General features: G+C 41.0%; 1 protein-coding gene across 2 annotated transcripts in view; it reads right to left on the reverse strand.

The window, feature by feature from the left end:
- Nucleotides 1-2,351: 2,351 nt before the first annotated feature.
- Nucleotides 2,352-17,654, reverse strand: part of RCL1 (RNA terminal phosphate cyclase like 1) — a 34,013-nt gene continuing 18,710 nt past the window's right edge. For both annotated transcript variants that reach the window (XM_083352562.1, XM_083352563.1), the window contains exons 2-10: nt 17,416-17,487; nt 13,897-14,072; nt 11,356-11,430; nt 11,061-11,185; nt 9,783-9,908; nt 7,671-7,827; nt 5,282-5,385; nt 3,502-3,643; nt 2,352-2,608 (exon numbers count right to left, since the gene is read on the reverse strand). In XM_083352562.1, coding sequence (XP_083208688.1) covers nt 2,510-2,608; nt 3,502-3,643; nt 5,282-5,385; nt 7,671-7,827; nt 9,783-9,908; nt 11,061-11,185; nt 11,356-11,430; nt 13,897-14,072; nt 17,416-17,487 — 1,076 coding nt within the window. In that variant the 3' untranslated portion in view covers nt 2,352-2,509. The remainder of the gene's footprint in view (nt 2,609-3,501; nt 3,644-5,281; nt 5,386-7,670; nt 7,828-9,782; nt 9,909-11,060; nt 11,186-11,355; nt 11,431-13,896; nt 14,073-17,415; nt 17,488-17,654) is intronic.

Genomic DNA, 17,654 nt, shown 5'->3' on the forward strand with positions numbered 1-17,654 from the left:
CCTGGAGCTTCTGCTGAGCCGACAGTCCTGCAACTGTCTCTCCCTCAGGCTTGGGTCGCTTCGACTCATTCCCCTCCCCCGCTACACTTGGCTAGCAGTCGCATACCACCTGCCACGTGGCAAAGTACCATAGGTGGTACACGTACCACCGGTTGAAAAGCCCTGGTTTACAGAGTCAGCATATTTATTTATTTATTATTGGGAATTATATGCCGCCCTATCTCCTGAAGGACTCAGGGCGGCTAACAACAATAATGTATAATAAATACGGAAGTTAAGATAAAATTAAAATTAAAGGCCTCTGTACAATAAATTAAAATTAAAATTAAAATAAATTAAAAATTACAGTTAAAAATTAAAAACATAATTAAAATCCCTATCTGTCCAGGTCAGCCAGGTGGAAAAGGAGTGTTTTGAGGCCACGGCGAAAGGACTGGACATCTTGGGCCATCCGAAGCTCATGGGGGAACTGGTTCCACAGGGCTGGCGCTCCCACAGAGAAGGCTCTCCCCCTGGGGGTCGCCAGCCGACATTGTCTAGCCGACGGTACCCTGAGGAGGCCTTCTCTGTGTGAGCGTACTGGGCGATGGGAATTCGTTCCTGGCAGCAGATGGTCCTGCAAGTATCCCGGTCCTAAGCCATGTAGGGCTTTAAAGGTAAGTACCAGCATCTTAAATCTCACCCGGAGGGCAACCGGTAACCAATGCAGCTCACGCAGGAGGGGTATAATATGGGAGTATCAGGGTGCTCCCATCACTACCCATGCAGCCGCATTCTGCACCAGCTGAAGCCTCTGGGTGGTCTTTAAGGGCAGCCCCATGTAGAGAGCATTGCAGTAATCTATACGGGAGGTAACGACTGTGTGGGTGACTGTGCGTAGGGCATCTCGGTCCAGAAAGGGGCGTAACTGGCATACCAGGCGAATCTGGGCAAGTGCCCCCCTAGCCACAACTCCAATATGATCTTCAAAACTGAGTCGTGAATCCAGGAGGACGCCCAGATTGTGTGCTCTATCAACGGGAGGTAACATCTCTCCTCCTATAACCAAGGATGGAACCTCTTGGACTAAACGAGATGCCGGTACGTAAAGCCACTCAGTCTTGGCCGGGTTGAGCCGGAGCCTGTTCTTTCCCATCCAAATCTGTACCGCTTCCAGGCAACGGGATATCACATCGAGGACATCACTGGGTTGGTTCGGGGTGGAGATGAAAAGCTGGGTATCATCAGCATATTGATGATACCTCACCCCAAAGCCATGGATGATCTCTCCCAGCGGTTTCATATAGATGTTGAACAGGAGAGGCGAGAGTACCGACCCCTGAGGCACCCCACAACTAAGGGGCCGAGGGGTCGACCTCTGCCCCCCTGCCAACACCGTCTGCAAACGGCCTGAGAGGTAGGAGGAGAACCACCGCAGAAAGGTGCCTTCCACTCCCAACCCCTCAAGACAACGTAGCAAGATACAGTGGTCGATGGTATCAAAAGCCGCTGAGAGATCTAATAGGACCAGGACAGAGGAATAACCCCTATCTCGGGCCCGCCAGAGATCATTCACCAGCGCGACCAATGCCGTCTCCGTGCTATACCCGGGCCTGAAACCCGATTGGTACGGATCCAGATACTCAGTTTCCTCCAGAACCAAAGGGAGCTGCCGTGCCACCACGCTCTCAACGACCTTCGCAAGAAAGCGAAGGTTGGAGACGGGACGGAAGTTATTTAAAATAGCTGGGTCCTCATTTTACTGACCTCAGAAGGATGGAAGGCTGAGTCAACCTTGATAAGGATCAAACTCCTGGAGCAAACAGTGAGTTAGCCTGCAGTACTGCGTTCTAACCACTGCGCCACCATGGCTCTAAATTCTACTATTTGTTTAGGGACTGTCTGAAGTTACCATAGCACTGAAGAAAAGTGACTTATGATTGTTTTTTCTATGCTTTTGACTTCTGAAGCATCCCCCTGGGTTCAGACCCTTGGAAACTGATGGTTGCAGTATCCCGGGGTTATGTGATCCCCTTCTGACAAAGAAAATGAAGAAGCCGGATTCACTTAACAACTTAACAACTGCAGTGATTTACTTAACAATTGTGACAAGAAAGGCTGTGAAAGGGAGCAAAACTCACTTTACAACAGTCTTGTTTATGGAAATGTTTGGCATAATTGTGGACATAAGTCGAGGACTACCTATACACATAACCAATCCCTCCCTCTGCTGACTGAAAAGTTTCCATCTTTTTTTTTAAAAAGGGGGTTAGAATTAGAAGTTTGGGCAATGATGTTTGTTGTGAACCTCCCCCCAACAGCCTCTTAATTTTTCAGAAGCTGAAAAAGTCCAAGTCATTAAGAGAAAAGCATTTAATTTAGGAAACTTTTATTCCTGCAGAAACGGTAAAAAACGTAGCGAGGAACGTGCGTTGCCTTTTTTAATTCCCATCTTTTATTTTTATAGTTGCTTTGCGCTAGTCTCAAGTTCTTTTTTTTTCCTGCACAAGTGAGGGAACTGGATGTGATTTCAGCTTTTATTCATACTTAGGGTCGTGTAGAGTGTAAGGAAACGGCTTTTCTTTTGAAAATGCTCATGGTTTGTAATGATAATCTCCAGTATGAGAGACTGTAGGGAGGATGGAAAGGAATGAAAGAGAGCAGACATAAACAATTAAAAACAGTGTATGAATCATTTGATAGGTTACCTTCCAGGTAGAAAACAGGTTGCAAATGTAATTCAGATACACAAGAATTTTGCTTGCATGATATTCAGCAAAAGAACAGCCATCCTTTCTATAATGATTTCCATGAACCAACTGCTGACTCAGAATTACTTCCAGATACAGAAAAACCAAGTTGCTATATAATGGAATCAATAAGCTTCTGAATGAACTGTCGCTATATCTGACTAAGAAAAGAAATGAGACAAGCGGTTTTAACATCCATTTACTCAGAATAAAAGGCTAAAATTTTGTCAAGAAAAGGTCAAGAAAGAAGAGCTACAGAAAAGAGCTCGGCCTTCTCCACGGAGAGCTGCTTTGCTGCCTATCATCTTTTTGGAAAAAAAAAAAGCCTGGTAACAAAACTTCCAGCTTAATTTAATGCATACTTAAGAGCTTCCTTGGAAAAGTTCAACTGTATTTTTAAGAGTGTATATGGCACAAATTTATCCCTGCATCTGATTTTGAACAAGATTTTAGAACATGCTCTTTCTACAATAAAAGGAAAAAAAAATAAGAAATGTAGATTGTATTTCAAACTCCAAAACCAACTGTAAATGGCTAGAAGTATCTTCCATAAATGTAACCTTCAATGCGTGCTTCAAGTCCATAATGGCATCTCAAAATTGTCCTTCAAAGGGATTAAAATTCAATGGCTACTGCTTTAATAAGTGAAAGTCAGTCACACACACACAAAATCCACATACTCTTGAGGAAAATGTACTCATGAAAATATATCAGTAGAAACATTATTTTTTGTCCTTTTTAATTGAAATCCATGAGCAAAGTATCATCTTACTGTTTTGCTAAGATTAGAAAACCCAATGCCAACACAGGTCATTACGGCTTTTTCACCTCCCTTTCGTTCATCTTCAAACGATTTGGTCTCAATTTTAAACATAACCTGGAAATAACTCCTCAAATGTCGGAGGAATTCAATTCTAAAAGGAAAGGAAAATAACAACTATAAGTATACCTCTCTTTTTCTAAACTGTACTCAACATCTGCATTTCAAAAGCAAGTACCTATTCATGAAAAATGTCTACCTGATTATTTATAAAATACATTACTTTTCTATGGTCAAATGTTATAAAAAGTGGGGGGGAAATAGGTGAGCAAAATTGCATATCTCCAAAGTAAAGTTTTCAATTAATTAAAACAAAAGACAGGTGAAGCTAAAAAGCATTTATGAATAATATTTGGAGAACTTTTTAAAAAATCTGCGCAGACTTTTAATTAACTTTTCCAAAATACTACTTGGAGAAGTTGGCTTCATAAGCTTATTACCAGTTAAAAAAAGGTTTTTTTTATGACTAAGCCATGATGAATGTTTGCACATTCCTATATTACTAATGGGACTACTATCCATCAGCAAGGCATACAAGTTCTTCCTCTCCTTAGTCTATCTCAAAATCTCCTAATTAAAAGCATATAACGCCCAGCAGTAATTTCATAGCATTACCCATCTCATTGTGATGGCACTATCATTCTTCAGTTATCACAGTACTGTACCTTTCATATATACAGCACCGGTACCATGATAACCGAAAAAGGACAGTTCACAGTCAAGTTGCATTGACATTATTCTACTGAAGTACCCCAAATCATCTGCAAGCTGAAAAGAACCTCATTTTCCTTCCAAAGTCCCCAGCTGACAAAGCATGTGCAAATCCTCAAACTGCCATCACTTTCTTCTAATTCTCTTTCTACAAATGGCCTTGCATCAGAGACTTAAAAAAAGAATGCATACACAGAAACACGATAGTAGTCATACTGCAGTCAGAAGAAAAACTGGATCCATATGAAGGCCAACACCAGCTAAAGAACCGGCAGCTCTAATTTCACATTGCTGTACTTATAATTATCCTGCCTTTATTTTACACAATTCAAAGCAACATATTTCATTTGTATCCCACCCTTGTTATTTATTTTACAAATAAAAGTCGGCTTACACATATGCCGTACGTACTACTCCTACCTGCTTATTTCCCCTTCAACTAAATTCCTGTAAGGCGAGTTGGGATGTGAGGGAATGACTGGCTCAAAATCACCCAGCTGGTTTCCATACCAAAGGAAAAACTAGAACTCACAGGCTCCCTGTTTCTAGTCCAGTGTACTTACCACTACACCAAACTGGCTCTCAGATTCAACAGAATGGATCTTAGTTTCTCCTGAATACAATATTGACTATAATATGCTGAAAATTGTGACATGAACATCTGCTATTTCAAAATACTTTCTACTCAATGTCATTGCTATCGAAACTGCAAGCCGGGGAGTTACTCTTTATAACAAGACACTTTAGAAAGGAACTTGTTACCATACTTATATAATGCATGTTGGCATCTGTCTATAAAAGCAATCCCGTCACTGCAAGCTTCGTTAGCTTGATTCACAGTGAACTGATAAGAAACTTATTTGATGGCATTATATAAGCAGTAATAACATATTGCCTGGAGTGTTCTAAACATCAGCATAATAGTTCTATTGGCAGCAGTTAACTGTTCCAGGTAATGGCTTCCTGTCACTACAGCTGACAAATTGAGCAAGAATAATTAATCCTGGGTAAGAAAACTTACGTGTAAGGTGATAATGGTCCTAGAAGGACTTTGGAGACATCTTGCTGCCCAAGGGTCATAAGAAGTAGAATGAGGCTTTGGTTTATTGAGTCCACGCAGCCTCCCTGCAAAGGAAATGCTTTAATCATTAAGCTTTGTGGTAGACACAAACTAGATAAAAGGGGGAAAGGAAACTGGGAGAAAGCAGAGGGGAACTCTGCTCTGACATTTCAAACGTCAAAAGATAAATTATTTTCACAAGGCCAGTTGCAAAGCAACATATTCAAAATTATATCTGAGATATTTGTATATCTTTAAATAATCCTACAACTGCTTCCTGAAATTGAAATTGTGACGCACTGTTATTATTTATTTATTTATTAATTAATATTTCTATACCGCCCTTCTCCCGGAGGACTCAGGGCGGTGTACAGGGCAAGAATAAAACACAGAAATTTACAAAACCTAAAAGATAATTAAATGCATGCCCGATTAAAATACAATTGATACATAGTAAAAAACCCCAATAAAAATAATAAAAAACCCCACCAATCCCCCTCAGGCCAGGCCGGCTTGCTTGAACAAGTATGTTTTCAGATCGCGGCGAAAGGAGCGCAGATCGGGCGCCGTCCGGAGCTCAACCGGTAACTGGTTCCATAGCTCCCGGGCGCCCACAGAGAAGGATCTCCCCCTGGGGGCCACCAGTGCTGCACAATGGTGCAACAGGCACATGGCAATCGTGTTTCATAAGTACAGTTTGTTCCGGGGAGCCCATCTCAGCATGGGTGCAGGTGAAGTAACAGGGCAAACAAAAAATCAGAAACTGAAGAGCCCTCTCAGTCACATGATCAAAACTCTGATGCTTGGCAGCAGGTCCACGCTTACAACGGCAGGAGCACTTCGACTTTCTCTCCCCACCCACCCCAATCTCTGCCCATTTGGCCATCTTGGATCATGCACTCTCTCAGTGGCAGCGGCAGCATCAGAAGCGTTAGGGCTGAAGTAAAGGACTAGGGTCTTCAGCAGTCTCGTTCAGCTGCCGCCCCACCTACCGGGTCTCCTACTCCAGACCCAGTGCCGCCACCTCAAGCCCCACACTGTGGCCAGACTCCCCAGTGCAAAGCCTCAACTGTCCCCACCACCTGTGCTCCACAGGCTCTGTCACCTCCACCTGGCCTTCACCAGCTTCTGCTGCTGGCAAGGCATACCTGGCCTGGCCCTATGCAAGGCAGGTGCTGGCCATACTAGGCCTTCTTCCCAAGACTGCGCGAACTTTCTCCAAATCACGCATGGCCTTCTTGCAATGCTTCTGGGGCCTGCCAAGACATCCTGAGAAGGACACACACGATTTGGAGAGGGATGGGCATGGCCAGCTGCTGCCTTTTAAATAGGGTCAGGCTGGGCACGCCTTGTCAGCAATGGAAGACAGGGAAAGTCAGCTGGGCATAGCAGGGCCCACCGCACACAGGGCAGTGGCAGATGGAGGCTTGCACTGTGGTGGCTGACTCCTTGGGCTGAAATAAGAGGCCTTGGAGGTGGGAGTGGCTGGCTGGGAAAGCTAAAGGCCTGGGTCTCTATTTCAGTCCCAGTGCCGCTGGTGCCACTGCTGCCAAGGAGTGCCACTGTGCTGGGTAGTCCAAAGGGCAGATTTTTGGAGGGGTGGGTAGAATAGGCAAGTTGGAGGAGTTCAAGAGGAGGCAGTTCCTTACCTTACCAGGGCTCAGAGTCTGGAGGGACCAAGCTGGGAATGACTTTGATGGAGTGGATCCTTGCCTAAAGACTGGTGGAACTTGGTTAATGGGGATTCAAGGGATTTCCTTCACTAAGGGATGAATTCGAGTGACAGCACTCTTTACAACTGCCTCGCTTAGCAATGGAAATTCCTGTCCCAATTCCTGTACCGTTGTAACCCGAGGACCACCTTTATAGACTTCTTCCCATTGCTAACCAAAAGAAAGGTGCATTTTATTGGTTGCATTTGGGGGGGAAAAAGCCTTTATATACAACACAACTCTGCTGCTGCTGTTGCCTAGAGAATAAAAAGCTTATGTTGCAATGCAATATGGGCAGAATTAAAATGATAGAATGAAAATTACATAAACGTAAATATGGACAGAACTAAAATGCCTAGGATGACATTCAAGAGAGGCATTAACACAGGCTTCCTCAGCTTGGTACCTTCTGGAGCTACAGCTACCAGACTCTCCAACCAGCATGGAAGAACTCATGAGCAAATGTGAGTCTTCTAAAAGAGTCTTCCCATGTCTTGTACCTTCCAGATATTTTGGGATCACCAGATCCAGATCGCCAGGAATGCTAGAAGCTGAGATTCCAACATCTATGGAGGGCATCAGGTGTGGAGATGGACTAGTAATTATTCTTCAGAAGAGACTTAGAATCAGCCACTTACTCGGTGGATCTCTTCAAGGAGTAACTTTGCACAGTTCACACCAAGGTCTTCTGGAAGTACAGCGGCACCCTTGCCCTGGGGATTAGAGGCCAGTTCAGCACTAAGGAGAGTCCCATTTGTAGTCTCAGCCACGAGAAACAGACCAAAGCCAGGAGACCTGAAAGAAAGATGGGTGCAGAGGAGAAATTGAAGGGAAAGAGGTATTTTTTTGGGGGGGGGGGAGTCTTTAGCAAAAGTGTCCAAACTTTGACTGCTATGGTGGTTCCTTAACAACTATAAAGGTAAAGGTTCCCCTGCACATGCGTGCTAGTTGTTTCCGACTCTAGGGGCCGGTGCTCATCTCTGTTTCAAAGCTGAAGAGCCAGCGCTTGTCCTCGGACGTCTCCGTGATCATGTGGCCGGCATGACTAGATGCCAAAGGCGCACGGAACACTGTTACCTTCCCACCGTAGTGGTCCCTATTTTTCTACTTGCATTTTTACATGCTTTCGAACTGCTAGGTTGGCAGAAGCTGGGACGAATAACGCGCTCACTCTGTTACGCGGCACTCGGGATTCGACCCGCCAAACTGCCGACCTTCTGATCGACAAGCTCAGCGTCCTAACCCACTGAGCCACCGCGTCAAGTATTTAAAAACACACGACAGCCAACCCAAACACCGACCATAAATTTGAGGTAATTCATTTTTCTTATTATCTAGGAACGTAACAAGCAGCCTATCACTGGGTCAGGCACTAAGCCAGTGATTTATACTCTGACCAGCAACAGCTTTCCAAGAGGTCTAACAAGGGCATCTTTCAGTCCCTGCCGCCAGGCCCTTTTAAGTCAGGATCAAATCAAAGACTTCTGTAGGCAATGTACTTGCTCAACCACCCAATGGTTGACAAATGATGAGGGAGAGTCAAGGGGAATCCTTTCCTAGGAGTTTGAAAACAGGTAAAAGCCAGCAGCTCTAATCAGAAAGTCTCCAGGATGTCAGAAAAGATAGGAGTCAGCTTGCTAACGGGTTCAAGAATGAGAGGGTAAGCTCTCTTTCTCCAAAGAGGTAATCTTAGTTTTTCCAAAATGAGGTTATACGACCTAGGGCACCGATCCGTGGACCAGGGCCGGTCCGTGACCAGTTAGCAACCAGTCCACATAGCTGGAGGCATGCGGTGAGCCTGCAGGGGTCTGGGCAGGGGCGGGAGAGTGGCAGGGGAGAAGCGGGCTTGCTCAGTGCAAAGGTTCTCCAGCGGCTGCGCTTGCAACTGGCTTGCAACATCTCAACTCACATCCTTCCTCCTCCTGCTTCTTGTGCTCTCTCTTCTTCTTCTGCCTCCTCCTCCTCCACTTCCTGCTTTCTCTCCCTCCTAATTTTTCTTCCTTCTCCTCTTCTTCCACACTTCCCTCCTGTCCCCCTTCCTGGCAGCCCAGCTGGGCTCATGCTCCCTTTGCGCAAGTCTCCCAAGTTTGCAAGCCAAGCGCACCCCTACCCGGCGTGCAATGGGGGAGGGGGGAAGAGGAGAAGCTACGTTTCCCCTCAAGCACTGTGTTTCCAAGGGACTCCTTCTCTCATCTGCACCTTTTCCAAAGCTGCTGGGCTTGCGCAGTGCCCTCCCCCCACCCCCCCTTTTTTGAATGGTTTTCTCAGCAACATGCTGGGTCTTTGGTTTGTTTTGCTGGAAGGCTGAGTTTAGGATTGTCTCTTTTCCTTCTCATTTTCTTAGAAGCAGAAAGTCACTGGTCTAACCTAATAAAATATAATAATAAGGAACATTTTATAATAATTTAGAAAATTTAGAATAAAATATAATGAATCATCCTGAAACCTCCCCCTCCCCACCCCACCCCGGCCCATGAAAAAAAATGTCTTTCATGAAACTGGTCCCTGGTGCCAAACAGGCTGGAGACCTCTGACCTAGTGGGTAAGTAATGAAAAGTCGAATGGACTAAAATGGGCCTAAGTCATCTGTGGCCTACATGAAGTTCCCCTTTGGCATCCACAAAGAATTCCTAGATTGTACTGCTGATAATCCTTGATAGCAATACATATTATTAGATAGTACTGTGATCTCATGAAAATCTCTGAAGTCATATAACATATACCTTCGAAAGAATTGTCTGAAAACTTACTTCCCAGAGCTGGTCCCTTTCATATGATCGGTATGAATGTAAATATCTGGTAGGAATTTATTCAAGATGCTCCTTGCAGAATCCACCATTCGGTTTGCTATCTGGGGGGACACCCTGACCGAATAGCTGGTTTAGGAAGCTAAGGAAATATTTCTGAATACACTTGAAAACAAAAAGAGGGTCAGTATCAGAAGAGGACGTCTGGTGCCTTTCCTTCGTGAATGCATGCACATCTATGCACAATACACATCTGAATATTTTGCAACCAGGAAAATCAAAACTGAGAATGTAAATTTAAACCACACTACGCATGTACTGCTTATACCAATGTTCTTCTGGTTCAAAAGTTCGTACCAAATCCATTGACTTTAGACCCTATAGAAAGCTAGAGTGATGTTATACTGAACTCCAGACAATTTACCAACCTATTGAATTTCAAAACAGCTACCAACCTATTGAATTTCAAAACAGCCACCTCAAAATGGAAAAAGTGATGGCAACACCTCACCTGGTTTTGATGTTGAGGAGATGGCTTGTGTAGTTTAATGTTAACAGCCACCAGAAGTCAGATGGTAGTTCCCCCCATTCCCTGCAAATAGTACCTGAACTTAGCTCCAGTATTTGTCATTATTTATGAGTGATAAAGCTGGAAGAATGAAGATCACATAAAGTATCGTACTCTATCTTCATGTACTCTTTTCTGGTGAGCGTCAAATCTGGATTATCTCTATCATTTTGTCATGCTATCTGATTCTGTTTTATTAGTAACAGATACCAGTAAAAAATCTTAGCCATAGTTGATTCACTGATATTAATCCAATTAAACAATGAATTTAGATATGAATGGACTCATGAGGAATTAAATACTTGCATGGTCTAGCACTGTTTTTGGACTTTGTTCCACAGCTGAGGAAAAATGCTATAATGGACCCATCTGAATTCCACCTACTCACTGTATGCTGTGAAAGTGAATCTCTATATATTGCTAGAAAGTCCAGGCTACTTATCCACAGCTCAGTTATCAATGTTCTTGTCTTGGGTCACAGATAAAGTATATAATACAGCTAATTTATATAAATAGCAAACTTTTTATTTTTATTTTTATTGTATTTTTATTGTAATCTTGTGGGACTGCATTACTAGCTATCCAGGACCATGTGCAACCCAAAGGCCGCAGATTGGACATGTCTGCCTTAAGCGGATATTGAACTAAAAACTAAATCTTTGAATGAAAAGAGCAGTCTAGAATTCTCTTCAGACACAGTCAAAGAAGGATACGCCATACCTCTGATACGCTTAATTTTACCAGGGTCAATGTATTGAATAGGTTTTAATACTTTCTTCACAGGACAAGCGAAGATCACTTCCCCTCCTCCTTTGGGGGGCATACCCCGCCTTACTATCTGAAATCAAAAGAGATTGATAAGATTCTAGTAAATTAATGCAGCTGTCAAAATGAAGAGGAAGAAGATTGGGCCACCAATACTGTGGTCAAATATGAACTCACAGAAAGTTATTTTTTAAAGACGTCTCTTAATTTCAAGTGAAGTTCCGATCAATAGCAAATTCTTACCTTCAATTCTAATTCTTCACCATCAATTCCAAATCTTTTCAACAAGGGTAAAGCAGTTGCCTTCAGAACATCCACCTGAAAGATTCATTACAAAACCTTCTTTTATTAAATGAGGACGCTTTCAATAGAGGAAGCAACAAGAAATTAAAAGTCCATTATGAGAATAAAAATTAAGTTTGTATATTAAGTGACAAGTTAAAAAAATGTAAAATCATATATTAGCAACCAATAAATTATATAAAGAACATCCCTCAATCCTGATGCATAAATTAGCTATTAATCCATTCTTGTTTCACAGACAATGAATGCCACCCACAATCTGTTGTTCCTAGGAAAACATTTTTATATTAAAAAATGAAGTTATTCTTGCAGCACATCCATATAATGTGGAATCCTTGCTGCTCTCTGAGCTTTGTTGTTTTCTTGCAGACATTTCATTACCCAACTAGCTAACAACATCAGTGCTAGAAGGGATGGGGTTTGCTGTCTGTTTATATACTAGTGGCTTACCCTGTCATGTTGTTGTGGGTATTTTGTTTTGTTCTGGCTAGCTCCTTGGGCAATTCCTCTCACCGACAGGGCAAATCAGTGGGGACAATATTTTGGCATTCAGTTACAGTCATTTTATCCAACAACAGTGAACCCTCCAGTCTACAAAGGCAATCAGCTTAACCAAGAAGATTTTGGAAAGAGGAGTCAATTGGCCAAAGAGGAAAATGTAATTGGTCCCCATCCATTTTTATAAACAGTTTCGCACCACTTTTCTCCTTCTCATCTATTTTATCCAAAATGTAAGAATGAGGTAAAAGTGCAGATATATTCAGATGGTCCAACTGGTGGAGAGTCTCAGAACCTGTAAATGTCTTTCTCTAGCTTGCAATTGTAGACTTATAGATTTATTAAGCTATTGGTGAATAGTTTTCCAAATACATACATGGAATCTTGAAAATGGATTGCATTTTCAGTTATGTTTATATTGGTCAAGATCAACTTATCAGAACCAATGCAGAGTACATATGAGCTGACTGAAGTCAAGCGAAGTATTCAGGGGTTCTCCCTTTGTTTTTCCTCAAGACTGACACTGACCTTTAAAAGGATAGCCACATAATATTGCATCGTGTTCCCAAGGCACTCCCCTTTACAGACTTTTCTATATAGATTACATTATATGGGAAGGCAGAAAAATTTACATAGGGCTGAGGAAATCGCATTGTTCTTGGGAGCCACCACATAAAAGACTATGCATGGCTCCTTTCCCCAAAAGAAAGACCAACCCCGAAAATAAGCCCTAGCTTGATTGTTGGGAGTGGGCCTAATATAAGCCCTACCCCAAAAATAAGCCCTAATTTGGGGTGAGGTGCACGCCTAAAAATCAAGCGAGGGAGGGGTGTGGGATGGAGCTGCCCCACATGACTTACACTTGCTTATCATTGCAGCCAGGCCTCCCATGAATTGACACCTGCCTTGCCTCACCAACCCACTTCTTCTGCAGTGCCCCTTGGCCTGCATTTCGCCATCAGAGGCCTTCCGGAAAGGCCTCTGCAGCCAAGAAACAAGCTACAGATAGAGGCCTTTCCGGAAGGCCTCTGATGGCAAAATGCAGGCCGGGGGGTGCTGTGCGTGCGTCAATCCGGAGCTCCATTCCCAGCTTCAGAGGCATTTCCTTTGGATGGGCGGGGCTGTCGGTGCCACCACTGTGAGGTGAGACTGTGGAAAAGACACCCTCCCAAAAATAAGACCCGGTGCCTCTTTTGGAGGCATAATAATAATAATAATAATAATAATAATAATAATAATAATAATAATAAATAATAATAATAATAATAATAATAATAATAATAATAATAATAATAATAATAATAATAATACCAGGTCTTATTTTCGGGGAAACACGGTATGTTTCTTCTGTAGGCTTTCTATGCACTGGATGGAGCACTGCAACATTGGACAATATGCTTCCTCTCTCTCTTTAATGCCCAAATCCTAATTTGCAGGTAGCCCTTGACTTATGACTACAATTTGGACCACCATTTCCACGGCAAAGCAAGGTAGTTGTTTAATGATTCATGTCTGATTTACGACTTTTTTGCCATGATTGTTAAGCGAATCACTGCAGTTGTTAAGTGAATTATGCAGTCGTTAAGCAAATCCAGCTTCCCCCATTGACTTGGTATTGTCAGAAGCTGGCTGGGAAGATTGCAAATTGTGATCACATGACCTCAGGATGCGGTAACCATTTTAATACAAGCTGGTTGCCAAGCACCTTAATTTTGATCACTTAAGAGTGGGAATGCCAGCCGTAAATGTGAGGACCAATTATAACTCACTTTTTTCAGGGCCAGTATGACTCCGAATGGTTGCTAAACAAATGGTTGTAAGTTGAGGACCACCTGTAGTGGAGATGCATGCTATTTTGACACACACCACACTCCCAAAGGATGCCCCTGACTCTAACCCATCCCCTTTTACAATTCTGTGAAAGCATTGTATGCACAATATGCTAGGAAAAGGAAAAGATAAATTGGTAGATATTCAACTTACTGATGGATCTATCTGATCATTGGTTATACCTCTGAGGACAATTCTTAGTGCATGTTTCATGAATGGGGCTAAGCAGAGAAGACTCTCTAGATAATATCCAATACTACGATTTGGGCTGCAATCATGATCCAGTGGCCCTCCGTGGAGCAGACCAGGCTGGTAGTACAAAGTTGTACCTGTAAAAAATAAAGCAACGGAAATGTTATTGCAAAAGCTATATGAGAAAAAACAACACATATGCCTTGCCTGTCAATCATTCTCTATCATATGTGCGAATGATTCTACAAACCGACAGAAGGGCTTTGTGGTAATTAATTCTCATTGTGCAACCAGGATGTTACAGCAATGGGTGGGAGAGAAAATAAAGGTCAGGTGTAGGAAAATACATAGAAAGGAAAGGTCAGGTCATTCCACCCCCCACCCACCCCGACTTGCACTATCAGGTGTCCTGTAAGGGAACCTGCCAATAATTACAAATAAACCAAGCCTTACAATGTACAAAAAAAAATACACATTCCCTTATTAGATATAATTTGCAGAAATGGCAAAATCAATTTGTTTGATTAAGAAAAATATAATTGTATTTGTTACTGACTGGAAATCCTTTATGGACTTTTTGATGAAAATACAAAATAATAAGCTTGTGATTTATGGGTTTGATTATTGGAAAGAGTAGAACATTGGAAGAAGGTAGTCACAATGTAACCTTAGAGAGAAAGAGAGAGAGAGAGAATATAAAGATAAATGCATTTTTAACTGCTGCAAAGAAGATTGGAAGTCACTTCCTTACATTTTTCTTTTTCTTTTTTTTAAATTTTATTGGTTTTCTAGTTTTACATTTAAATATTGGAAAAGCACCGTGGCGGCTGAGTTGGTCAATAATTCAATAACATACAAATATCTTTAGTACAGATCTCAAACTATTACATTAAATGTTTCCCCTCTTTTCCCCTTAGTATTTACTGTCTCATCTTTACATTAGTACAATTCTTATTATATCAATTAAATACAAAATAACTTTCTTGCATTTATCAATAATTTTTAGTTTATACATATCCTAGTTTTTTTTAATATTCAATCTTTTTAGACTATCAATGTCCTGGTTAATTTTTCCCAATTTTTGGTTTCCCATTAGTATTTATATTTCACATTTGATATTTATAATTTCCAAGTTTTAAACGACCCCAATTCCCTTTATCACAATTCATCACAAAATCTAATGTTCAGAATACACGCCTTATCTATATGAGTTCCCACCATCTTACATCAACTAATTAATAATACAATATAATATTCTCATTTTCTGGCAATTTCCAGATATCTTAAATTTAGTAACCAAAATTTCTCCTATTTCAAAATTTAATACTTCCTGTCTTTTTCTCTTAATATCTACTATCTCATATTTAAGCTAATAATTCATTATTACCACTAGGTAAAAATTTTTTTTATTAAATTCATCAAATGATTTTTAGCTTATATATATATCTTATCTTTACATTTAACCTTTATAAGCAAATCAATGTTCAGATTTAACAATTAATATTTATACTTCTAAATTATAAATAACCAAAGTTTTCTTTATCTCATCTCATAACAATATCTAATATTTCAAAGTACACATCTTATCTATTTGAGTATATTCTAATTCGCACAAGTAAGTCAAACCCCCAATTTTCTTTAGTCTTATTCTAGCTTTCTTTATTTGCCAAATTGCCTTCCATGTCTGTTTTTAGTGTCATCAAACAAATCTTCTTTTATTGTTATATAGATTGTTTGACTTAGAAAAAACCATCTGGTCACCATTTTTTTGAGACTAACAAATCGTCTCTTTATTTTTCCATCTCAATGTAGTTGTCCTGAACTGCTTATCATCTCTTCAATCTGTTCTTTTTCTTGATTGTCAGGTTCTTTCTGATTCATGTAGGAAGTTTTTTTCTTTTTCCATGTTGTCAGTATCTTTTCGGGGTTTTCCATTAACTGTATTTGTTGATCAGTTGAATCTTCTGTCATAATCTTTAATTGTTCCACCTTTTCTGTTATATTCTGTGTAGTTGATTTTTCAGATGTAATCAAAGTTTGAGTTTGTATATCTGGGCAGACATCTTGTTCTTTTTTGTAACCTCTTATTTCATTAGTAGCTGTAAGAATAGTTTGATGAATTGCTTTCAACATAGAGAGAATCTGTTCTTGATCTTCATCCATATTTTCTTAGTAACGTATTAGGTTAAAAGCTTTACAATCAGAGAATGAAAAAAAATATTGTCACTGAATAAGGAACACAGCTGGGCTTCTCTCAAAGTTGCACAAATCTTATCTATTTGTCTGGGCTGCTGGCCAAGTGTCTTTTAAACAATAACAAATTGTAGTATCAGGTTTAGCCACAAGATGTTGCCCCTACCCTTAAAAGTTTTCTTTTGAATCCGAAGTTTTTATAATCTTTTCAGTTTTGCTTCTTTCTTATAAGTAAAACCCCCAATCTTCAATAAGCATAGAAGATGTTTGTCCACAAACTTTAAAAAATAGAATTCCAATTAGTATCAAGTTATTCTTTCAACATTTTAAACTCCCCTGGATAGTCAGTCGCCACTGTTTCTAGAGGGAGGGGTAAAATCTTCCTTCCCTCTCCACCGGGGGGAAAAGTACTTAAGGCAGTTTATCAGGTAAAGAAAATAGTTAGGATTTAAGAGAGGTAGATCTCACCCAGTCTCATCCATGCTGCCTTAAAATTGCCTGATGGCAAGTATGACTTTGGCTTTCTGCAGCCTAGTGACGAGCCATATTGCTATGGCCGGTCTTTCATCTGCCGGTTTGGAGGGGTGCCCTGGATCAAGCGGAAGAGCTACCACCCTCCCATGATCCAACGGGGATACCCTCCTTGTTGATCCCCCCTACAGGGCGACTTTTGACCCTTTCCAGGGTCCCCCAGCGAAGCGAAACTGAACGCGGAAGACGGAGCTTGCCTTCCAGACGTCCATATAGGCTGCCTCGGCAAACCGGAAGTCCACTTCCTTACATTTTTCTTTGTTTTTTTCTCTTTTTCTCTTTTATTTCTTTTCTATTTACTTTTCATTTTTTAACTTTACTTTGGCTTTTCTTTAATTTTGTATTGTTTTTACAATCCAAAGTTGGATTCCCACTATGACTATGGGCACCTTCCTGAGCAGCCATCAAGCTCCATGAGCCACCTCTCTTTATGTTGCTTTTAATTTTAAAAAAATGGAAGCTAGCAAAAGTGGACCCCTTTAACTTTTTTTAAAAAAGAAAAAAGTGATGGGCAGTTGCAACATAATTCTTAGCTTGGCCACAGATCCAATTGCCTAAAAAAAGGACATAGATGAGAAGAAGTAGAAGGAAGGAAAATGTCCATCAAAACAGGGGTAGGGTAAAAGGAAGGACAGATAACATGTTAGTAAAATAGTGGTTTTAAACGATTATGTTCTCTAAAATTCCAAATATGCCATCAGCTCCAAAAGACTGGAGCTCCATTTATGCCAATAGCACTAAAAATATAATCCTTACCTGTTTGGTTTATTTCAATCCTAGAGCCATTGGTTATCTTGTCAATCAGCCTGAGAAAATTTGCTTCAAAATCTGTCAGAGAAGCATACATCAGATTAGATTGCTGGTATTCAGCTGCTATTCCAAGAATCTTTATGGCAATCTTCACAAATCAAACAGTATGTAATTGTGGTTATATTACAGTTAAACTACTTGGTTGATCATGTGGTTAAAATAGACAAGTGAGTAAAATCTATTCC

This window comes from Vipera ursinii (genome assembly GCF_947247035.1).
Source record: "Vipera ursinii genome assembly, chromosome: 2".
In the NCBI taxonomy this organism is placed as follows: Eukaryota; Metazoa; Chordata; class Lepidosauria; order Squamata; family Viperidae; genus Vipera; species Vipera ursinii.